Below are 14747 nucleotides of genomic sequence, written 5' to 3'. Positions count from 1 at the left end.
CTGTTATTAGGTTTGCAGTACACACCTGGGTCATTTCAGAACAACTTAAAGGCTGCCAAAGCACCCGCAGTGAGATGTTATTGTTTAATTATGTCAAAACAAAACGTTTGGGATGGTTAACACGGTACAATACCCTATAGCTACTAATTATGTCAAGTTTCCCAGTATACACTACATGCTTCTGGGTTCAGCTGACATAGAACGTATGAAGCGGGTGGATGTGTGGAGGTGCCTAGGGAATAGATTAATTAGATTCTAAAAAGCAGGGCTGGGCCGAGGCAGAGGTGAGAGAGGCTCCAGCCTCAGGGCGCAGTGTAGGAGGGGCCACACAACTCAATTAGCTATCATTCCCCTATTGTGTTTGAAGCAGAAAGAAATAAGAAAAAGGATACACAGTGGCGGCTCCAGCTTCAAATTTGTGGGGGGTGGGGGGCGTACAATGGCTGGCTGGTGGGCCCCATTTGAGTGATCAAAATCAATATTTGTATGGCATGCTTTAGATATGTTTTGCCTAACTCAGGTGATAAAACTAAGGCTCACTAGTTTAGCAATTATTTTTTTGCAATTATTAGTGTCATCCAGATACATTAATTACAAGGGTTCTTGCAAGGTTTGTGGAGTATTTATGTCAAATAGATAACAAACAAACAAACAAACACAGAACATTTATATCGCGCTTTTCTCCTGGCGGACTCAAAGCGCCAGAGCTGCAGCCACTAGGACGCGCTCTATAGGCAGTAGCAGTGTTAGAGAGACTTGCCAAAGGTCTCCTACTGAATAGGTGCTGGCTTACTGAACAGGCAGAGCCAAGATTCGAACCCTGGTCTCCCATGTCAGAGGCAGAGCCCTTAACCATTACACCATCCAGCCACTATGACCCTTGGCATACCTCCCAACTTTTTGAGATGAGAAAGAGGGACACTTAAGCCACACCCCTGATCACGCATACCATAAAGATTTTATAAGAAAAATATGTTGTTTTATCATTCAAACCACACTGGTCCTTTCTATCTTGGTTCATTTTCCTTCATATTAACATTTTGAAATGAGTAATATATCAATTTAAAGGATGGGAATAAAGTTTAGAGTCAATCAAACACATTTTTTAGTAGATGAATATATATATATATATATATATATATATATATATATATATATATAATATATATATATTTACATAGAAAGAGGGACAAATGAGGAGGAAAGAGGGACTTGGCTACCAAAGAGGGGCTGTCCCTCCAAAAGAGGGACAGTTGGGAGCCATGCCTTGGTTTATTTGATGCCTACATAGACTCAGGCTGATATGGAGAGTTTTTTACAGACACAATCTGGTTCACTGTATGCTGCTGGAGCCTGGAATTGGTTAACTATGTGTTACTGAGCATGGCGGGCACTCAGGGGGGCAAAGTGATTCCTAGCAGTGTGCAGTGCCCCAGTATGCCACACTGAAGCGCTGCCAATGGGGATACATGGCAGTGACTGCAAGCCAGATAGCTAGAGATGAAGGTGTTGGGGGCCTTGGGACACCTCTTAGTCTAATAGCAATCAGTGTGTGATGGCTGGGGTGGGAGGGATGGAGGGGCGTACCTTAGTGTCTCAGCCTTGGGTGCTGGAGGCCCTTGTCCCAGGCTCTGCTAAAAAGGTGTGCAAGTAGATGCAGGTGGCGGAGGTGGCATCCCTAGGCCAATTCCTCATATATTGCATGCTGAAATCTACCAGGTTTAGCCTGCAGTGTATGGGCAGCCCAGGGCAGGCAACAGATCTCTCTCCAATCAGATGTGATCAGAGAGATCTGTCTCTTGGTCGAAATTGCCCATACATCCTTTGCACCAGGTGATGCTTTTTAAAAGCTCCAGTCCAAGGTTGCTTCATTTCTCAGTCTTCTCCTAAGCAAACAAGCTACAGTAAGCCAACCCCTTTGTGTTTTAGTCCAGTTTAACTAACTGCCTGTATGTTTAGCATGACCATAGTTAGGGTTAGAGAGACAGCCAGAGTGGTAACTATGTTTACAGGGTTTTTAACATTGTACTTCTATTTCTGCAGCTCCATTGACGTGTCGGCCGCCCAGAACACCCCGGGACTTGTCCGCCTCCTCTTCGCCAAGGATATTCCGGGAAGTAACGTCACTGGGGTCATGCATGACGAGGAGATATTTGCTGAGAAGGTGGTAAGCAAACGATCATAACACCTGACCGCAGAGAACGTCAGTGAGATGCAGTGGCGTATCTAGAGGCTGCACACCTGATCAAGCATGTCGGCCCTACATCTTGCAGCATGTCTCATTGATACATGTGACCAATTTCCGCCAAAATTGGTCACCTCATTGATCGGGCATCCAATTCGATTATAATGGGGAAGGTCATTTATTGACTAATATCGATATATTATAATAACCGCATCAGATGGTCGATTGGCCGCCAAGTTGTCTGATGTGTGGCCACCTTTAGTCTTACTGGAATTCCTATCATTTTACCCTGTTAGTGGAACCGAATAATCATTTCCGAGTATGGGAAATTGGATTTTTATGTAGGCTTTGTTCCCATTGCGTTCCGTTCGCATAGCCGTCCGTGTTGGCCATTTTTTTACGCTTTTTTTCTATTTCTGTGCGTTGGACATTTTTGTTAAACGCTTTTCTATGCGCTTTTGCAGAGCGATTATATTTTTTTACTTCCTGACGTCAGTCAGGAAGTGAACTCTTTGATCCGGAAAATAATAAATACAATGTATTTATTCTTAAAAACGTTAACGCAATCGCTGCACAAAGCAATTTAGTGAGCCTTTTGCGGTTTCCTATACCTTCCATTGAGGCAGAATCGCCTCAAAAATGGCCCATGCACCGATTTTCTGAGTGGATCGGAAACAAACCGCTCAGATGTGAACTTTCTCATTGAGAATCATTCCACAAGCACTTTGTGAAAATCGCCAGCGCTTATAAAATGTCACAAACGCCCCTAATGTGATTGAGCCCTTAGAGTTTAGGACCCTGATGGGCCAGTTTGTTGAAAGTAATGTGATCCTGCGTCCATACCCATTAGATCTACTCATTATGGCGGAAATATAACATAGAAAAGGATTCCTGCTTTTACGATGATTCTCTGCTAACTTTTGCATATACTGTGATTAACCATTTATATATCACTATAATGGTTTGTTGATATTAGACGATGAACAGTGAGGTCGAGGAATGCTTTACACTGTCCTTTTGCTCCACAGGTGACTTGTATTGGTCAGGTGGTTGGCGCAGCAGTTGCTGACACCCAGGAGAATGCACAGCGGGCAGCGAAGGCTGTGAAGGTGGCATATGAAGAACGGGAACCCATTATTACTATACATGTGCGTAAAATGGGCCACGGTTGAAAAACCGAAGATTTTCTGGGTTTTTTTGGGGGGGGGGGGGGGGCGAAAATTGCAAATGGTTGGGGAAGTAAATTCTACCCTTCAAAAAACTGCACCAAAAAGTATCTTCAGATTTTTTTTTTTACCCCCTGACTTTGTGGCTCTAACATACTAAGTGATCCATAATGAGTCCCTGTCAGGTCCGTAAACTCGGGAATAGGGACGTGGCATAATCATCACTTCCTGTATTGTCGAGAGTAGCGGAACTGACACAGGAAGAGGATGCTTTCTATGGCGCTACATGTCCAGCTGTTTCCAGTACTGTTCTCATACTCTGTGGAACTGGCAGGTATCAAACACTCAAAGGTACCGTACTCATTTATGTCTTTTCTCTCTCTGACTTCTCAGGATGCTATAGACAAGCAGTCATTTTATCTACCAACCAAGAAGATTGAGAAGGGGAACATTGAGAAAGGCTTCCAGGAGGCGGATCATATTTTTGAAGGTAAATGCAGCGGCACGCCCACCAAACCCTCCCCCTCAGCCTACCCAAAATGTAACCCAATACTTAGTTTAACTCTTATCTTCACTATAACCTAAAACCTTCTTCAAGTCTATCCTAGCTATAACCAAAATGTAGCCTAACCTTCACCCTACCTCAAACCCTACTACACCCTAACCCTTTCCCTAATCCATCCCTCACCCTAATCTAACATTACCCTAATCCATCCCTCACCCTAATCTAACATTACCCTAATCCATCCCTCACCCTAATCTAACATTACCCTAATCCATCCCTCACCCTAATCTAACATTACCCTAATCCATCCCTCACCCTAATCTAACATTACCCTAATTCATACCTCACACTAATCTGACTATACCATAATCTAACTATTAACCTTAATCCATACCTCACCCTAATCTAACATTACCCTGTGATGATCCGCTCAGCTGGCTGCACAGGCAGACAGCTGTTTGTCCATTCCTCTAGTCTGTGGGCTGCAGGTCTCTGGAACAGAGACCTGTCTTTCCATTGCAAGTTTCTGGTTTGTTCTCTTGCTGGGGAATTTGCATACATTCGTTATGCAAATCCCCTACCTGCCTTCTTTGATGACTGGCACTATAAGAGCTTTATGTTTCCCAGAAGGCTTTGCTGGTCATTTCCCTTCCATGGTCTGCTCCTTATTGACACTGCTGGAGTGTCAGCCATTGCTATCTCGTATAGTTAATTCCTGGGGGTTGCTTTAGGCTCCCCTTCTAGCCCAGTCAGGTTGTATTATCTGTATTGCCTGTTCTGTCTTGTCTTGCCTGTTGCCATTGTCCTGTCCCAATGGTGGTCGACAGGAAATGGTTCTGATCTCTGTTCTTGGAGTGTAGCTGGTGCAGCGGTTGCTACCAGCTATCTCTTCTGTTCTGTCTCCTGGGATCACGCTAGCTACTTTTCGGTAGCGCTGGGGATCCTTCTGTTCTGTCTTCTGGGATCGCGCTAGCTACTTTTCGCTAGCGCTGGGGATCCTTCTGTTCTGCTACTCTGTACCTGGATTGCGCTAGCCACTTTTCGCTAGTGCTGTGGATCCTATCTCTCGCTTGTCCCTGTTTTCGTGTGTCTGTCTCGTCTGCTACGCTTGCTGGAGGCTCGGTGGGGTAGCCGTTGAGCAAGCGCTCGTGTCCTCTGTTTCATGTTTGTCTGTTAATGGTTAGTTAGGCGTGCTTGTCTCTATTGTGCTTATCACGTGGAGATCGCGCATAACCGCGTGCACTGTTGCGAATGAGTGCGGTGTTCGCGGTTAGCTAGCGTTTGTTGTTTTCCGTATCTCCTTATTGTAGTATTTGCTGTGCCTTTGCTACCCTCGTATTCTATTCTGTTCTGCCTTGTGTCACGTCTGGCGATCGCACCTCTCGCGATTGCGTTCCTATTTCGTATCTGCTGTTGTGTGTGCGCGGTCGCGGGGTGGCGACTGGATTGGCGCACACACATACAACCTGTCCCTTTGCTCAATCTCATTCGCAATCGCCTCTCTTTTCGATTGCGTTCTGCGCTTCGTACAATTCCTGTCTGGCACTTGTGGAGGTACAGAGGATTGGTTCCTCTGCACTCCCCAGCGCCATCTGCCGACAGGAATTTCCCTCTACAGGTGCGTAGCACCTTTTGCTGGGTGCCTGCAAATATACGCTTGTGGAGGATTTCCGCCGTGTCAGCGCACGCGTTGTGCGCTGATCACGGAGAAAGTTCCACAATCGTTACATACCCTAATCTATACCTTACTCTAATCTGACTACTCTTACTCTTTACCCTAATCCATCCCTGACCCTAATCTAACATTACCCTAATCCATCCCTCTTCCTAATCTAATTTGATCATATTCTAATCCTTACCCTAATCCATACCTTGCTCTAATCTAACTATACTGTAATCTAATCTTTACCCTAATCCATCACTAACCGTAATCTAGCATTACACTAATCCATCCCTCATCCTAATTTAGCTATACCCTAATCTTACCCTAATCCATACCCCACTCTAATCTAATATACTGTAATCTAACCCTTACCCTAATCCATGCCTCACCCTAATTTAACTTTACCCTAATCCATCCCTGACCCTAATCTAACATTACCCTAATCCATCCCTCACCCTAATCTAACTATACTGTAATCTAATCCTTACCCTAATCCATCCCTTCACCCTAATCTATTTTTACCCTAATCCATCCCTCACCCTAATCTAACGATACCATAATATAATTGTCACAGGAGCCCTCAGTGGCTGACCGCACTTAGCCTTCTAAACGGTGCCAGCGCACAGATCGTGCGAACTCTGGTCGCAGTCAATGCGCAGGAACCGTTAAGAATTAGCCGCGGACAACTCAGAAGGGAGCCTGTGAGACACGGGTGATTACCACTTCACCCACTGGTTCAGAGTAAACTGCCACCACCGCGGTTATCATGGGACCGTGGGGCCCACTAACTGACTGACTAATCCTGCGAATAAAACGGTTAAACACACGATATTCTGTCTAGCCAACAACAAACAAACAGTAGCGTATCTTCAGAGACCCGGGATCATTTCTGTGTGTGCTGATAAGCAGGGTAGCGAAACAGTGAATGACTTGGGAAAAGTCGTTTATTCACGCAATATAAATAATTAATATATACAGACAATTATGAAAATCAACAATTATGAAAACAGTAATAGCCAGTATGAAAAATAAAAGAAGGGAGAAAAATACTTAGTTCCTGGAAAGATGTCCTTATTGTGGGAAGAATCATAAAGTCCTTGGTTTCAAAGTCCAGAGTTCAGAGTTCAGACCAGGTGGATGCCAGCATATCCTCAAGCTGGCATCTGATGAGTGCAAGATGTTTCAGTGTGGAGGACCCCGCCCGCCTGCTGGCTCTGTGCTTTTGATGAAGCTGGTTTGGGGGTGTGGCAATGCTAGCCCCCTCTGAGCTACCAGCAAATGACAGTTCATTCCCTCTGAGAGATTTTAGAGCTAAACTTATGAATTGCTGTAACTCCTGAACCATACACGTTACATTTAGGGGGGTAACAGCTTCATACTTGGAGGAAAATACAGATTAATATGATACCTGACATGGCTAGTGCATCAGATCAGGGTCCTGAGTAGATTCATACCTGGGTGGTAGGGGCCCCGGGCCCCTCTCGACTGGTATCAAGAGATCCAGCATGACCCTACGGATCCAATGATACCGCTCTCATAACCACCCTATTTATTGTATTCTGTAAATGGGCAAAAGATTATATTGTACATTCATTTCTTCCTGCTAAGGCCGGAGTCAGCCTGACTGGAGTCCAGCTGTGTCTGCTTCTTGTCTATGAAAGGCCCTGTTGGCTCCTTCAATTAACATCTGAATGTGAAATCTGCTTAGACAACTTTGAGTTTACACCTCTGGCTTGATCAGCAGTCACAGGGCCAGTCTTCCTGCCAGCTGCTTGTCACCTTATACCTGATGGATGGGCCATCAGCACAGCTTGAAGCCAGGGACTCTCTTTGCTAAGAAAAGGACTTTAGCTGTCCCTACACACTCAACCCAGATTGTACCGTTTTGAAGCGCAATCGATGCAGGAATCGAGTGCGATCGTTCTTTTCTTCACGGGCGGTTCCAGGACGCGCCTGCGTCCCCGCAATCGTCCGTGACAGCCCTCCCCCTTGTCCGTGGCTTAGCCACTCATCCGCAAGATGTGTGGCGGCGCCGCTAACCTGGCTGACGGGCCTCGAGTTGCCGGTACGGCGGGAAAACCTATTGGAGCCTGTGGCTCGGTTCCCCTGGACCGGTCGCGGTCTGCTACCCGCAGGGTTGACCCAACATGGACCGTTCTGGACAGGGCGTTTGCGCCACTGCAGTCGGACGTGGTGCCTGCCGGGACTGCTGACAACGGGCAGTGGGTTGGTTAGGTCAACAGCCAGCCCACGCAGGGTTCCCCTGCTGAGTGGCTGTGGACCTAAGGGAACCCCGCGGGAATCCCTGGACCTTCCCAGCTCCTGACAGACGGCACATGCCCTGCAGTAGTTTGCTACATCCCTGTTCATCCGGGGCCAATAAAACTGGTTCCGAATACCGGCAAGTGTCTTGCGGACCCCTGAGTGCCCTGTCAGAGGATTACCATGTGCGGATTTCAGCACATGTCCCCTGAACGCACTCGGGACCACCAGCCATTTGGTATTCGCGTGGGATCTACCTGTAGGGGGCTGTACAGACTCACTGTACAGTCTCCCACCTTCCCAGTACACCTTGAAAGCGGCCCCGTCTGCGAGGGGCTCAGCGGCTTCCCTCTCTGCGTGGCGTTCAGCAGCAGCAGCCTTGCGTTCTGCAGATTGGCGCTCCCGTTCCTCTCGTGCTTCCATGTACTGCATGTACTTTTCCAGGTCAGTCTCCATCAGCTTTTGTAATGCCTGCTGCATTACCGGGTCAGCACCCATGGACAGTCCAGTACTGGCCAGTTCCGGGCGAGTAATGTCAGAAACTCTGGGATTGGGGTCCATACTGACAGTCTCTGGCGTAACTGTTGCAACAGGGCCCGCAGGATGCTCAACCTCTGTACGCCTAAGATCTTCAGCCTCTGGTTCCCCTTGATTGTCAGATGGGCTGGTATCCACCTCAGCGGACACTCCCGGCTCCCGCAGTTGCTGGGCATCCCATCTGGACAAGTCTGCTATCAGGTCCCGTTTTGTCTTGCGGAGGATGCCAATGCCCCTCTCTTCGCAAAGATTTTCCAGGTCTGCTAGGCACATGTTCTGGTAGTTCCCGGACATTTCCATGCCAAATAAAATAAAACTTTGGGGAAGGGGTACTGGCTACACAGTCTCTCTGTATATATAAAAAATATATTGCCTTCCAGCTACACCAACAAATTAGTTCGTTTCTCGATAGCGCTAGCGCTATCGCAGATACTTTCAGCACAACACAGATCCCACCGCTGCCACCACTGTCACAGGAGCCCTCAGTGGCTGACCGCACTTAGCCTTCTAAACGGTGCCAGCGTACAGATCGTGCGAACTCTGGTCGCAGTCAATGCGCAGGAACCGTTAAGAATTAGCCGCGGACAACTCAGAAGGGAGCCTGTGAGACACGGGTGATTACCACTTCACCCACTGGTTCAGAGTAAACTGCCACCACCGCGGTTATCATGGGACCGTGGGGCCCACTAACTGACTGACTAATCCTGCGAATAAAACGGTTAAACACACGATATTCTGTCTAGCCAACAACAAACAAACAGTAGCGTATCTTCAGAGACCCGGGATCATTTCTGTGTGTGCTGATAAGCAGGGTAGCGAAACAGTGAATGACTTGGGAAAAGTCGTTTATTCACGCAATATAAATAATTAATATATACAGACAATTATGAAAATCAACAATTATGAAAACAGTAATAGCCAGTATGAAAAATAAAAGAAGGGAGAAAAATACTTAGTTCCTGGAAAGATGTCCTTATTGTGGGAAGAATCATAAAGTCCTTGGTTTCAAAGTCCAGAGTTCAGAGTTCAGACCAGGTGGATGCCAGCATATCCTCAAGCTGGCATCTGATGAGTGCAAGATGTTTCAGTGTGGAGGACCCCGCCCGCCTGCTGGCTCTGTGCTTTTGATGAAGCTGGTTTGGGGGTGTGGCAATGCCAGCCCCCTCTGAGCTACCAGCAAATGACAGTTCATTCCCTCTGAGAGATTTTAGAGCTAATCTTATGAATTGCTGTAACTCCTGAACCATACACGTTACATTTAGGGGGGTAACAGCTTCATACTTGGAGGAAAATACAGATTAATATGATACCTGACATGGCTAGTGCATCAGATCAGGGTCCTGAGTAGATTCATACCTGGGTGGTAGGGGCCCCGGGCCCCTCTCGACTGGTATCAAGAGATCCAGCATGACCCTACGGATCCAATGATACCGCTCTCATAACCACCCTATTTATTGTATTCTGTAAATGGGCAAAAGATTATATTGTACATTCATTTCTTCCTGCTAAGGCCGGAGTCAGCCTGACTGGAGTCCAGCTGTGTCTGCTTCTTGTCTATGAAAGGCCCTGTTGGCTCCTTCAATTAACATCTGAATGTGAAATCTGCTTAGACAACTTTGAGTTTACACCTCTGGCTTGATCAGCAGTCACAGGGCCAGTCTTCCTGCCAGCTGCTTGTCACCTTATACCTGATGGATGGGCCATCAGCACAGCTTGAAGCCAGGGACTCTCTTTGCTAAGAAAAGGACTTTAGCTGTCCCTACACACTCAACCCAGATTGTACCGTTTTGAAGCGCAATCGATGCAGGAATCGAGTGCGATCGTTCTTTTCTTCACGGGCGGTTCCAGGACGCGCCTGCGTCCCCGCAATCGTCCGTGACAATAATCCTTACCCTAATCCATTCCTCACCCTAATCTAACATTACCATAATCCACCTCTCACCCTAATCTAACTATACTGTAATCTAATCCTTACCCTAGTTAAGGAAAGGTGGGGGGGAAAGGCTGCGCATCCCTAAACACATGTTGCAATTGAATGGTTAATCGCACAGGCATACACCGCCTCTGCCAGACTGAAAAAATGCCTGTGCGATTAACCATTCAATTGCAACATGTGTTTAGGGATGCGCAGCCTTTCCCCCCCACCTTTCCTTAACTTTGTAACTATGTAACTGTCAGGTTAGCTGCTCCCAGCCCCTTCTCCTGAGTTTCCTGTTTGCATGATAAGTAGTAGCAGATTTGCATATGATTTGCATCTGAATTGAATGCGAAGTGTGCAGAAAGTCTATATAGGTGCTACACACTGAGCTGGTGGTCATTTCAGATGCAGCCTTAGTGGTATGCGCTGGCGTTCTCCTTGCTAATCCTTACCCTAATCTATATTTACACTAATCCATACCTCACCCTAATCTAATTTTACCCTAATCCATCCTTCACCGTAATCTAACGATACCATAATATAAACCTTACCCAAATCCATTCCTCACCCTAATCTATCCTTACCCTAATCCATCCCTTAGTATGGATTAGGTTAAGGTTAGATTAGGGCAAGGGATGGATTAGGGTAAGTATTAGATTACAGTATAATTTGATTAGGGTGAGGGATGGATTAGGGTAATGATAGATTAGGGATCTATCATTACCCTAATCCATCCCTCACCCTAATCAAATTATACTGTAATCTAATACTTACCCTAATCCATCCCTTGCCCTAATCTAACCTTAACCTAATCCATACTTCACCCTAATCCAACTATACTGCAATCGAACACTTACCCTAATGCACATCTCACCCTAATCTAACATTTCCCTAATCCATCCCACACCCTAATCTGAAATTCCCCTAATCCATCCCAAACCCTAATCTGACATTACCCTAATCCATCTATGGGTGTGATGTTTGTCATGTGACTGTACAGTATACCTGTAATGGTTTATAAACTTATTATGTTAAGTGTATACATGTAATATCTATATTTCTGCTCACATTTTTTGTGCTATTAAAAAGAAGCAGAATTTGATGGGGTAAAGTTCCCCAAAATGAAATGAATGTCCCCTATTTTGGGAACTCAGTAATTCATATTTTAGCCAGATTTGACAAGGTGGCTGGCCCCTTGTAGCACATTGCTTCGCTGAACACTTAAAGTGAACCTTAAGCCAGAAAAAAAAATGAGTTTTACTCACCTGGGGCTTCTACCAGCCCCCTGCAGCAGTCCTGTGCCCTCGCAGCCACTCACTCATCCTCTGGTCCCCCGCTGCCAGCTAGTTTCGTTTTTGCCGACAGGCCCGTCAGGACTGGCCACGCGTAGCTTTTTCCGCATTCCCGACTGTCATTAGCGCTATTGCGGACCGCAACGCGTACAAAAATACGCGTTGCCGCATATCTATGCGTGTGTAATGCGGCAACGCGTATTTTTGTATACGGCAATAGCGCTAATTACAGTCGGGAATGCGGAAAAAGCTACGCGTGGCCAGTCCTGACGGGCCTGTCGGCAAAAACGAAACTAGCTGGCAGCGGGGGACCAGAGGATTAGTGAGTGGCTGCGAGGGCACAGGACTGCTGCAGGGGGCTGGTAGAAGCCCCAGGTGAGTAAAACTCGTTTTTTTTTTTCCTGGCTTAAGTGTCTCTTTAAGTAATGAGATGAGATCTCCACTAACATAGGTCCATGCAATGCTTCTCCTCACAGGGGACATGTATATGGCGGGCCAGGAACACTTCTACCTGGAAACCAACTGCTGTATCGCGGTGCCGAAAGGCGAGGATGGAGAGATGGAGCTGTTTGCCTCCACCCAAAACACGACCGAGACACAGGTAATAATCCTACATCACAAGTCTGACTGGCCTACAGGAGGATAAAGCTGATAAGTCATCATGGCTTAAAGAGGAGCTGTTAGGTATAAGGTCTCAGAGAAAATAAACACATATATCAGTAGCTAAAGATTGGCTGTACTTACATTACATATGCATTTCACTGTCCACGTTTGGATTTCACAGAATTTGTATATAGTATATGCAGAGATAGATGCTCCTGACAGCTCATGGCAGGCTCCATGTTTTTCTGTCAAATGTGTCGTCATGTCCTGCCTGCTTCCTGATCACAGATAAGCTCCTACTTGAACAACACAGTGTGCAGTGAATATTAATGAGCCATGTGGCTAGGAACAATAGCTGACTCCTGCAGTGTACTCTGCCCAGGTATTTATCAGTGCTACGCGCTGGACTGATTAGAAGCTCCTGTACCGTCTCATTAGCAGCCGAGGGGAGGGCCCCAGAATGCTTTGCAGTTTAGTATGCGGCTTGCGTCCTTATGGTTCTATAACAGCCTTTCTGATAAGCACACATCAAAGGTAACTGAGATTTTTATCTTCACTAATTGCTTTATGGCTTCCTTCTAAACTGTTTAACACAGGAGAATAGAGGTTTAAATTAGCTTCTGCAGCCTGACAGTTACTCTTTAAAGGGGGTTGTAACATCCAAAAATAAAATATTGCCAAAATACAGTTAGGGCCCCCCAAATACAGTATATGTAAACCCATTTGTCCCCCTAAAATAGGTCCCTTTTTGGCCCCCCCTCTTCTTTTCCTTCTTACCTGGTCTGGTTGCATTTTTGTTGCTACAGTATCAAGCTTATCTCTCAGAAATTGTCCTTCTGGAGCAGTAATTGGAAATCAGCCTTGGAAATCTGTATTGAGCGGAAATGCTGCGTCACCGCATCTTGGAAATTTTAGCCCAATCCCAGAGCTCTGAAGCATTGGACCAATCAAAGATTGCAGAATTTTTCTGTGGAAATCTGAATACTGTAGAAATTTTAGGCCAAGCACAAGACTTGGATAATACCGAGTTTTATCGAGTCTTGTGATTGGCCTAAAATTTCTGTGGTATTCCTGCAGTAAACCTCAAAATTCTCTGATTGGTCCAATACTACCGAGTATTTCCAAATTCCTAGTCTTGTGATTGGCCTAAAATAGGAAATGTTAAAGGGACCCTTAAAGTGGAACTCCGGTGAAAATAATGTAATAAAAAAAGTGCTTCATTTTTACATTATGTATAAATGATTTAGTCAATGTTTGCTCATTGTATAATCTTTTAAATCCCTGATTTACATTCTGACATTTATTACATGGTGACATTTTTACTGTTGGCAGGTGATATAGCTGCTGCATGGTTTTTTGGCAGTTGGAATCAGCTGTAAACAGCTATTTTCCACAATGCAGCAAGGTTCACAGACAGGAAACTGCCAGGAGTACGTACTCAAGAGTTTCTTGTGGGAGGGGTGTCACCACAATATCAGTCATACAGCGCCCCCTGATGGTCTGTTTGTGAAAAGGAATAGATTTCTCATGTAAAAGGGGGTATCAGCTACTGATTGGGATAAAGTTCAATTCATGGTCGGAGTTTCTCTTTAAGTCTCTGAAAAAAAATGAGTTTTACTCACCTGGGGCTTCCAGCAGCCCCCTGCAGCTGTCCAGTGCCCACGCCGACTCCCATCAGATGCTCCTGGCCCCGCCGGCAGCCACTTCCAGTTTTGACGACAGGAGCCGACAGGCCGGGAACGCGAGTGATTCTTCGCGTTCCCAGCCACAATAGCGCCCTCTATGCTGCTATATGCTTTATGCTATAGCAGCATAGAGGGTGCTATTGTGGCCAGTAACGCGAAGAATCACTCGCGTTCCCGGCCTGTCGGCTCCTGTCGCCGAAACCGGAAGTGGCTGCCGGCGGGGCCAGGAGCATCTGATGGAGTCGGCGTGGGCACGATACAGCTGCAGGGTGCTGCTGGAAGCCCTGGGTGAGTAAAACTCTTTTTTTTTTTCAGAGACTTAAGTGTCCCATCGCTACCCGCTGTGTAACAGGCCCCCCCAAGACCCTGTGCTCAGCCTGGCCATTAAGTGCCATGCAGCGCTGACGGGTCGATCGGAACTCCCTGTGGCGTCACAACGTCGATTACATCATTCCGTTCGTCGCCATGGCGACGGCGGAAGCCCTAAAGGAAATCCCGTTTAGAAAGGGATTTCCGGATGGGCTTGATCGCCGGCGGCGATCGGAGGGGTGGGAGGGATGCCGCAGGGAGGGGGGAATCATGTAGTAAGCGCTAGGCTAGCTACATGATTTTTTAAAAAAATGCAAAAAATACTGCTGCGCCGCCACCCTGGCGCAATCAATAGAACGCCAGGGTGGTTAAAGTGCTTTTCCCTGTGTTTTTAGAGCGATTTGTGCTTTAAGCACTTTTCTATGCGCTTTTGTCCAGCGATTATTTTTTCTTCCTGATGACACTACAAAGCGCTTGGGAAATTGCTTTTCAAAGTGTTTTTTGCAAGCGCTTTGCGATTTCCTTATACTTTGTACTGAAGTTCAAATGCTCAGAAAATGGTGCAGGAGCCAAGTTTGCGATTGGAAAGAAAGCTCATCGCTCATGTGAGACCACTCACATA

The 14747-nt window shown here is 46.3% G+C and overlaps 1 protein-coding gene across 3 annotated transcripts in view; it reads left to right on the top strand.

The window, feature by feature from the left end:
• XDH (xanthine dehydrogenase) overlaps positions 1 to 14747 on the top strand; it is a 194070-nt gene that overhangs the window by 137148 nt on the left and 42175 nt on the right. For all 3 annotated transcript variants that reach the window (XM_068232795.1, XM_068232794.1, XM_068232796.1), the window contains 4 exons: positions 2044 to 2167; positions 3214 to 3333; positions 3745 to 3841; positions 12005 to 12129. In XM_068232795.1, coding sequence (XP_068088896.1) covers positions 2044 to 2167; positions 3214 to 3333; positions 3745 to 3841; positions 12005 to 12129 — 466 coding nt within the window. The remainder of the gene's footprint in view (positions 1 to 2043; positions 2168 to 3213; positions 3334 to 3744; positions 3842 to 12004; positions 12130 to 14747) is intronic.

The sequence above is a fragment of the Hyperolius riggenbachi genome, chromosome 4, assembly GCF_040937935.1.
Source record: "Hyperolius riggenbachi isolate aHypRig1 chromosome 4, aHypRig1.pri, whole genome shotgun sequence".
NCBI classification, from domain to species: Eukaryota; Metazoa; Chordata; class Amphibia; order Anura; family Hyperoliidae; genus Hyperolius; species Hyperolius riggenbachi.
This window is presented reverse-complemented; position numbering and strand designations above follow the sequence as displayed.